This window comes from Nesoenas mayeri, assembly GCF_963082525.1.
Source record: "Nesoenas mayeri genome assembly, chromosome: 1".
NCBI lineage: Eukaryota > Metazoa > Chordata > Aves > Columbiformes > Columbidae > Nesoenas > Nesoenas mayeri.
The window spans coordinates 70,175,265-70,185,020 of NC_137541.1; the positions used below are offsets into that span (position 1 = coordinate 70,175,265).

General features: G+C 36.8%; 1 protein-coding gene across 1 annotated transcript; it reads left to right on the top strand.

The window, feature by feature from the left end:
• Positions 1-3,415: 3,415 nt before the first annotated feature.
• On the top strand, positions 3,416-8,720 carry MANSC4 (MANSC domain containing 4; the record flags this gene model as incomplete). The annotated part of the gene is made up of 3 exons (XM_080351011.1): positions 3,416-3,644; positions 6,936-7,070; positions 8,035-8,720. 3 exons carry the CDS (start codon positions 3,416-3,418, stop codon positions 8,718-8,720), a joined length of 1,050 nt encoding a protein of 349 aa, XP_080207137.1.
• Positions 8,721-9,756: the final 1,036 nt, after the last annotated feature.

Consider the following 9,756-nt stretch of genomic DNA (forward strand, 5'->3'; position numbering starts at 1 on the left):
TATGCACTTCCCATAGGAAAGTCAAAGTGAAATTGTGGGGAAGCTGGCAGAAGACTCTGAAATTTAACAGAACTTTTCATTTTTTAAAGGAAATTACCTAAAGCAGCCTTTTATTTACTTATTGATTCCAATCTCTTTACATTTCATTAAATAAAATGTTTTCCTGAAGCTATTTCTGCTCTTATAATTTATTCAGAAACAGAGAAGGGAGAAAGAATGACAAGTGACGAAAGGGAAAAAGGGCTGCTTGGTTGAAGTACACAGCAAAACAGAATAAAAACATGAAGGTACTAAGACTAGCAATTGTCTATTGGTAAACAGTGGCAAACAAACAAACAAAAATATATTTAAAAATACATTGAAAACACAAGGATCTGTACACAACAGTGTACAGATAGTATATACATACTGTATAGTATATACAGTATATATAATGTATATATATATATATGTATATATATATATATATAGTATATACAGTGAGTACTCTCACTCTGTTTGGGGACTGCCTCAATGGAAGGAACATGTATTTGAGAATTTGTTACTTTATTCAAAACATGATGCCAGAAAAAAGACTTACTGAATGGTCTGAAAGATGCTTAGATGCTCACGCATGTTCACATCCAGTCTCACACTTTATCTTAATGTCTGGACAGAGCCCAACAGAAATCAAAGAAAAAGTACAGCATTTCAGGTCCAGCTAAATGAAAGGCTAGTACTTTTTTTAATTTGTAGGGGTTTTGTTTGTTTGTTTGTTTTCTGAAAAGGAAGAACTAAACATATTTGTTATCTACACATACATTTTGCAGGGCGTCCAACACACAAAACCAGAGGAAGTGAGACAGTGTAGTCTTTATGTAATTACAAATACATACACCATTAAAACTACCTATTACATCTAAGTTTTTGCTTACGTAAAAATTTATTTAAAAGGACTAAAGACATATTCAGCTTTACCCAATATAAATACTTCTTCTGTATCAGTTTACTATTCTTGTTGCATGATTCCCCAAGTTATTCAGAATCTTCTAGATTTCTCTTATTGAAATTTTGGGAAGAGCAGGAGTGAGGAAAGCAATCAGGAAACAACATTTTTACATGCAAGTCTTACAGAACAAAATAGGTCCAAAATTCATACAAAATGCTGGAGGGTAATGCCAAAATACAGGCATATCTCTCAAAATTCTGATTGTGTTCCATATCAAACGATCCCTCAGAATACTTTGAAAGCTGAAACAAAAGTTTTAGAAAAATACACTATAAATTGTGCTGGTGCCAATGGTATATTTATGCCTAGAAGCATACCTGTGCAGTCCACTGAATGCAAACTAACAGGTGTATTGAAACATATTTAAGGTTTTAAGTCATGATTTTCAGACAGAGATGAAAATAAAAATAAAATGCATCAAATTACCAAACAGGTACCAAGAATCATAGAACAGAATCATAGAACCATTTCAGTTGGAAGAGACCCTCAGGATCATTGAGTCCAACCATAACCTAACCTAACTCTAGCACTAAGCCATGTCCCTAAGAACCTTGTCTAGATGACTTTTAAACACCTCCAGGGATGGTGACTCCACCACTTCCCTGGCAAGCCTGTTCCAATGCCTGACAACCCTTTCTGTGAAGAATTTTTTCCTAATATCCAATATAAACCTCCCCTGGTGTAACTTGAGGCCATTTCCTCTCCTCCTATCACTTGCTACTTGGGAGAAGAGACCAACACCCTCCATGTTACAACCTCCTTTCAGGCAGTTGTAGACAGCGATAAGGTCTCCCCTCAGCCTCCTTTTCTCCAGGCTGAACAGCCCCAGTTCCCTCAGCTGCTCCTCATAAGATTTGTACTCCAGGGCCCTCAACAGCTTCATGTCCCTTCTCTGAACTCTTTCCAGCACCTCAATGTCTTTCTTGAAGTGAGGGTCCCAAAACTGAACACAAGATTCGAGGTGGGGCCTCATCAGAATCAAAAACAGGGAGTACCTCAATGTCTTTCTTATGATGAGGGGCTTCCTGTCTATAGCCAGTAGTTCCACTGAATAAATAAATACCCTGGTCTTGCTATTGGATCAACAGGACTTAACCTGCTCTGTACTCCATTACCTGCTAAGGAGCTCTGTAAGGAACAAAATTATATACATGTTAGTTCATTTCCAAACTGGGGGCCTTGTCTTGCAAGACAAACACCAGCTACAATGACTAAAGAATTAAAAAGAGTTTGAGGCTTTCCTTCCCCCATGTCACTGATCTGTACTTCCTGTAGGACTGAGGAAATTCCTCGATTCTACTCTTGAGGGAAAAAAAAAGCCACCTAAAATATTTATATATATTCAACAGAATTTTTATTGCAGATGCCCATATTTCTACCTAATTCTCTCAACCTAACTGTATAGTCCATTGAGTTTAAATGAACCCATGTATTGCAATATTTTAAAGCCTTCCTGTATGAAAGACATACAAAAGTGGGAATCAGGGATCAGACTGGGTCCTTTTCAGAAACAAAACACTTGGGAGTTTCAGGTTGCAGACCAGGTGCCTGAAGAATTGCCTCCCTATATGCCAACTATGTTTTCTTCCTTGCACTCTCACAGGCCTCTTACAAGCTTAAACATAAGCAGAAGATCCCATACAGACTCGTCAATATTCTTAAAATTACGGAAGATTAGGGGCAGGACGTTGATTACCTACCTAGTCTGGAGATGAATGTCAGTCACAGCCTTTTCCAGCCATACCCATTTATTCCTAGATCTTTGCAAATAAAATCATGTTATTCTTGCAACTAAAACACAGTAGGGAAGAGGAAAAAATTTCCACCTCTGGCTGGCAGACAGAATTACAAAGTTCAGTTTGTTAGCAAAGAAGGAAACTATATTTGCAACCACCAGATAGTTCAAAAGGTGTTATGCAACTAAACTGAGCTGTTTCTTCTGTGTTAATAGTGTGCCCGAACAAAGTGGCAGACCTGCCTGCTCTCAAGTGACTGTACCGCATACTTTCAGAGCTGAGGTGAAACAAAACGCTGAGCTCACCATTATTCATCACATATTCAGGCAGTCTGCCTAGTTTGGGCTTAGAAGGACAAGAAACACAAACTTGAGACCGCATTAAAAAGGTCTCTGAACAACTAAAAGCAACCTGTGCCTGTTGTCTCTCACAAACTCTCTCTAAATAACTAAGTTTGAGAATGGTAATAACTATTATAATGTTATGTAGCTCATAAAATAGCTGCTTCCTTCCAGCAGCTGCCCAAACAGCATAATGGAAATTGTTTGGAAAAACCATCCCCTGGCTCATGTCCCTAGCAGAATTGGCAGTATCCTCAACACCCAAGAGCTTATCTCTTAAAACATGGTCCAAACTTTAGAGCATCTGTCGAGGAGAAAGTGCGCTGATTAAAGCCTGTCACATTGAAGAGATGATTCTGCTGGTGGCCATAGTAGAAGTGCTGTTGGTCCTGGCTTTGGCTGTGGAGTCAGACTCTCTCTGCTCACCCATGACCTTTTACAAGAACTGCTGGATCCGTCGCTTCCCAGGTCTTCTGATTGACCTGCAGGAATCGCAGAAGAGGGGAGCCCAAGTGCTGAAGATTTATGCAGAAGTCTCACCTCAACAGTGCAGCAGAACCTGCTGCCTTCTGAGGAATGGTGAGTGTTTGTTATCAAGATTGTTGCACACACTAAAATTTGCATCATAATGTATGAGGAAAAACATAAATTGTATACAAACGTTCCTTTATTTGAAGAAGAAATGACAAAAAAAAAAAAAGAAAAAAGAAAAAAGGGGATATATATGTGTTTTTTTGAGGCAGGAAAGCAGAGGCGTATTGTTAACTGTTCCTTTATCTTCAGTCCTGTAGAAAGGAACTTGATAATCTGAATTGTTTAGAACACCACAGTAGAAACAGATGAAAATCTTAGGATCTGCTTTGAAATTTATATCTCCATTACAAAGCTTGTGGGCAATGCTAACATTAAAACAATAACTCTTCAGTATCCATCACCATCTACTCCTGTAGAGAAAAATCAATGATGCTGATTTGAACAGGACTCTTCTTCACAGAGTATGGTACTAAACTTGCATAGTATTCATGTATCAGACAGAAAAGCAAACATAAAGGATACTATTAGCCCAAAACATCCATTCGTAAACAAAATCCAGAATATTGTATACATGGGTCTGAAGGCAAGGGTACAAACAGCTACATGTGATGCAAGTGAAGAACAGTTTTCTGTTGAAAGAAAAATCATCAATGTGAACAAATATCTGAAAATTGTGATTTGTCAAACAATGACTTCAATAATACCACATTGTTAGTGTTTGCAAAGTGTTTAAGAATCCTTGAATAAAAGATATCACAGAAAAGCAAATACTACACAGATAATTCACAGAAATATTTGAAGGGCTTTGTCTTTTAAACTCATGTTAAAAATGATACAAAGTGTTTATTGATGCCTAGAACTATTTTGATATTCAGAATTATTTTCTTAAAAATAGTCACTGGATTTTAAATTTCTTTATCCATAGAAGCAAATGTATATTTTATATATGACCTGTACAAATGCCTGTAACCTCAGGAAATACATCAAACTAGTCATGTGCTGGCTAAATATTCTCTAACACTACAAAATGTTTTTAGTCTTTTCAAAAAAAAATGTAAACTGATTGGTATATAGTAAAGCTAGAGCTTTGTATAATCCCTGTAAGATTGTAATTCTGTCTCCCTCAAGTTTTCTTCTATTAATTTGTTAATCATAAGTGTCTTTGTGTTTTCATAACTATCTACTCTCAGCTCAATTTCCTATGACAAATAACTGGAAACTAATAAAGCCTAACTAGAGGTAGGTATAAGACAAGAAATTATATCAGTGGAAGAAAAATTGGTGATTATCATCATTCATTTAGCTTTAGCTTGCTGTCATTAGAGTTTAGGATCCCAGTTGACTTGTAAGTATTACTGGTTTTGTGTTAGTTAGGCAGACAACCTTGATCTTTATATGCAAGTAGCTAAAAACCACAAGACAACATAAATTCTGTAACAGCATTTTGGCCATGATTTTTTCTTCAATTGAGCCACTGAGTTTGTACTGTTTGGGCAGACAGAGTGCATTTTTATTACAAATTTGTATTTAATTAATTGTATAAGTTTTTTGAAAATAATGCTTCTCTCTTAGGGCAGGTAAGTTCATTATGACGGAAAACAAACCAACCAAACAAAATACCCCCAAACGACAAAAAAAACCCCAAACAAACAAAACCAAAACCAAAAAACCCCACCAAAAAACAAACAACAAACCAAATACACAAACAAAAAAACCCCAAAATATCCAAAAAAACCCAAATATTTTCAAGGTGTGTGTTCACTGTGTTAGTCTATGATACAGTATTGAGGCTTCTAGTTGAAAAAAATACAAATAATAGAGAAAAGATAGTAAGCACAGGCTTAGTGTATTTTCTTCCTTTTCTCATTCGTATATAGGTTAAAGATTTTATTTTGCATGATTTTTTCTGTTGTTCATTGCAGAAGTATTACAAATTATTTTCATTACTTACAAATGTGAGAAACTCTTTGGAATAAATACCTAAGTAAATGGAATACATTTGTAAAGCTAAGTATTTTCCTAACAATTGATGTAAAATAAAGCTTTTTCATAAGAGTGTTATGAAAATATACTGTAACTACAACGTTTTTCCAATATTTAAAAAAAACCAGTCACAGAATTATTTTAGAATTCTTTGCCTGAGGCAACTGTTCAGGCCTATTAATTCACATATTCTAGAGAGCTACATTAACAAATATAAATCTTAAAAGCTCACTTCATACACAAATTGTCCAATATAGAGACAGAAGGTATACTACAATTTTCTGAAGTGCAAACTTAAGAGTCAGAATCAGTATCGGAAAAGTTCTCCTTAGCTCTTTTAATCATTTACAGTATTTGCTGCTATTGAAAGTGTCCTCTGCCCTATCAATACTTTTTTAAATTGTAGGTAGCTGTATTAGTTCAGGTATGGAGGTTACATTCAAGGCAGGTAAAATAAAATCAGTAAGACCTCCAAAACTTCGTATGACTAAACCAAAACCTAACATTGATCCTGGTCCAAGTGTACTGATATAAAATAAAATTAACTTTTGACTTCACATTTTGATATCCTATAAGACTCTGAAAGAAGTGTCTTTCCTGCTTTATATACAAATATAGTGTGACTCTAATGATAAGTAATGCAGCATATATTTTCAGTCTAAATCTTAAACCATTCAGATTCAGGCATCTATATACTTTCTGGGTTTCAGTGACATTTGTTCAGGCATTTTTTCATTATTACTTTCACCCTAATTTCTGGTGTGAGAAGATAGAACCGAACCTCCAAACATAAATAAAGAATTGTCTAAACTACTCTATTCACAGAAATAGCCCAAAGGCGAACAAGGAAAACGACTGGGAACTGGCAGTGGTGCAGGATGTTGCTTACTTCTTTTTGTTTAGGATGTTTTTTTAATAGTCTGGTGAAATGAATGGTTGCAGTCCAGTTTCAAGTAGATAGGTACATTACACAAGAAAAGAAACATTTCAAAGTTGTCTTCCTCCATAACTTTACTTTTAGAAATGGTGCACTCACTGCAGACGAGATGTGAAGACAGGCAACTGGTATGAGGACTAGAAGCTAAAGCATATGATTTTATTGTATCAGAGGCACACAGAGAATTCAGGTGGTTATTCTATTTCTTCTTCTTAAAATAAGAATATAGTTATAAGTAGTTCTGCTTTACTGATTAGGTGTTTAGTGAGTTTGCACAACACTGAGAGAACCATAGATTTAAAGTACTATGGAGCTGCCCAGCATTAGTGATCTTCTGATGTTAAATAATGTAATGACATGCAAAATGCAATGCTCATTATGCCGATAAGCTCAACTTTACTCTTTTTGTATTACAGTTTCCTGCAATCTGGCAGTGTTTTACCATGGAGCTATTCATGAGAACATGAATTGCCTGCACATGTCTTGCCCAGCATTGGAAAGTTGCATACTAAAGGCTAGAATCAATGTCATTCTGCACAACATCACAACAGGTAACTAAGCATTTCATTTCCAAAGGCTGAAAACACAGCAACTATAGCAAAAGTTACAATTACATTAGGTCAGCTGCTGTGCTAAAAGATCTTCTGAAGTAACATACAGTGCTAAAAAAGCGTTAGACTTTTTTCCTTTTCATTAATGTACCTACTTCTATGAGTATTTTCCCCTTTTCCTCCATTTTGTATTTGAATAAGGCCCTTGAACATGCAACCTGTTTCCAGGCTTCATGTTCTGAGTACCTAATCAATATTATGCTTGGGGAAAATACAATACCAGATCTGAGAGACTGAGAGGCGATGCTGCCCACTGCTCCTGGTCCCCAGATCCAAACAGCAGCAAGGCTGGAAGCATATTCCCATTAGGCACGTGCACAAAGAGCACACATACACACCACAAGTAGATATATATATATAGATATATATATACACAATCAGCTGCACAGGTAACACAGACAAATGCATAAAGCAGACACACAAACATGGGCAGACACCAAGAGCCCCATCCTACTTTCTCTGGCTGCATAGGATGGAGATCCGATAATTAAAATATATACATTCATACAGGTACAATGTGAATGCCCCCAGCAGCTGGGCTGAGGTGCTGAGTCTCCCTCTTTGCTGTCACTTGGATGTATAAGCCCCCGAGAGTGCAGCCCCCCTCCAGTCGCTGGTGTAGACTGTCAGACACACAGCTTGCTGGGACTCCCCTAGATCCCTCCCACTTCTAACCTTTGGTTCTCTCCCTAAGCATCCCATACAATGCTTGTGCAATCCCAAAATGCACTTCCCTTGCACCCCATAACGTGTCCCATAACCTGAGGCAGTGACACGCCTATTCTAGAAGGTGTTCATGGATATTATTTGGGCTCCTCGACCTGCCATTGTTCCCATGTGCTCTTTTTGTGGGTGTGCAGATGAGCTTTTATAATATAAACTAACACTGTTTGTTATTTAATAGGAGTTGATCCAGATCTTATTATATTTGAAAAACTGACATCCAAAAATCCAAATATTCACTCTACACCAAGTAAAAATGAAAAGCAAAACAGCACAAAGACCACCGAGTGGGAAAGATGCCAGCATCATAATGTCACATCAAATTCCCTTCTGCTCCAAACTCCATCTTCTACGATTAGCCAGAGCCCAACAGCAACCGCTTACACCTCCAGCACAAGTCTGATGGTCCAAAAAACTGAAGTTACTAGTTATTCCAGGCCAGAAACCTTTCCACTGGATGATCATTTTGCTAAGTGGACAAGCACAACTTCAGTAAGCACCAAGTCAGTCACCAGCTCAGACAAAAAGACTTTACACTCAACTTTGACATCCAAGTCTGCCAAGGTATTATCCCACATGCCCACTCCTCCTCGTCTGAACAGCAGTAAGCAACACTTGAATGAAACCAAAGGCTACAGCGGTAGGAATTATACTTCGGATAATGAGTCACCTGCTTGGGAAGCTGCAGCTTTGAGTGTCTGGTTGATTCCTGTTGTTCTTTGCTCGTCTCTCATCTTCCTTTGCTGTTGTACTGTTGCTTTCACAGCAGGGTGTTGTAGAAACAAGAGAGGTCAGTATAAACCCATAAGGAGGAGAACAATGTCACGACAATTCATAAAATATACTACTGTCAAAGGTAATTTGTAAAATAATGTTGACATCCTTGTTTGAGAACAAACAGCTTTTTAAAAATGAAGCATGTATACTAGCTTATTTCTTTTACAGAACCAAAGATAAATTTTTTAACTGATGGCTTCAGAATCTTCCACTTGTAACTTAATTCTCTACAGATGAAACACAACTGCCTTGTCCCTTTACATAAGAAATACACACTTATAGCTCCCAGTGCATTCTAAGAGGTGTTAGAGCACATTTTGGTTCATAATCTGACCTCAATTAAAGGCTAACAAACAGTATACACTTTCCCTAACTTAAGTGAGCGGCTTCACTGCAGCTGGATGTATCCTTTCCCCTGATTTTAACCTGAGAAAAGTATAAGTGTAATCAGTAAAACTGAATGGTTTTATAGTATCATAAAATAATTTAACTCTAATAATCCTTTAATTGCTTAGGATCTCATTGTTTCTGTAAAAACTGACCATTTTTCTCTAACTAAATTCTAGATTCACCTTTTTCCCTATTTATCCCTAATATTGAGATAAAACAATTTCACCAGCACTCTTTACTTCTTCAAACAAAAGCACCTAAAAGAACCCAAGTCCCCCAAACTACTGAACTCCATTAACTCCTACCACAAAATCTGATCACTCAATCTTTATGCTTTACTCTTACCCCACTTCTCACTTTGCTCTTCTGATAACAAACACTTCAACTGTTTTTCAAGCCCTCATAGAAGCACCTTCACACTTCAAGAGCTTTTGTAAAGTTACTTGCTCTGCAATGCATTGACAAATCCATTGTCTTACTGGCTAAGGAAAATACAAATGTGGCTAACATTTGTTCACGCCTTGCGATCACAGCATCAGTCTGTGCTGTCCACCTTGACTTGCTTGTTCTTGCCTAGTCGTATTTATCCTTTACATCATTCACTATTTAAAATGGGAATATTCATTTAACATATGTTGCACAGGAATAGACAATATGTTTTGAAAGCTATAGAATTTAGTTTTATAATAAAAAAATCCTTTTTTTTTGTACTCTGCTCATAAAAGTGCTCCTCCTG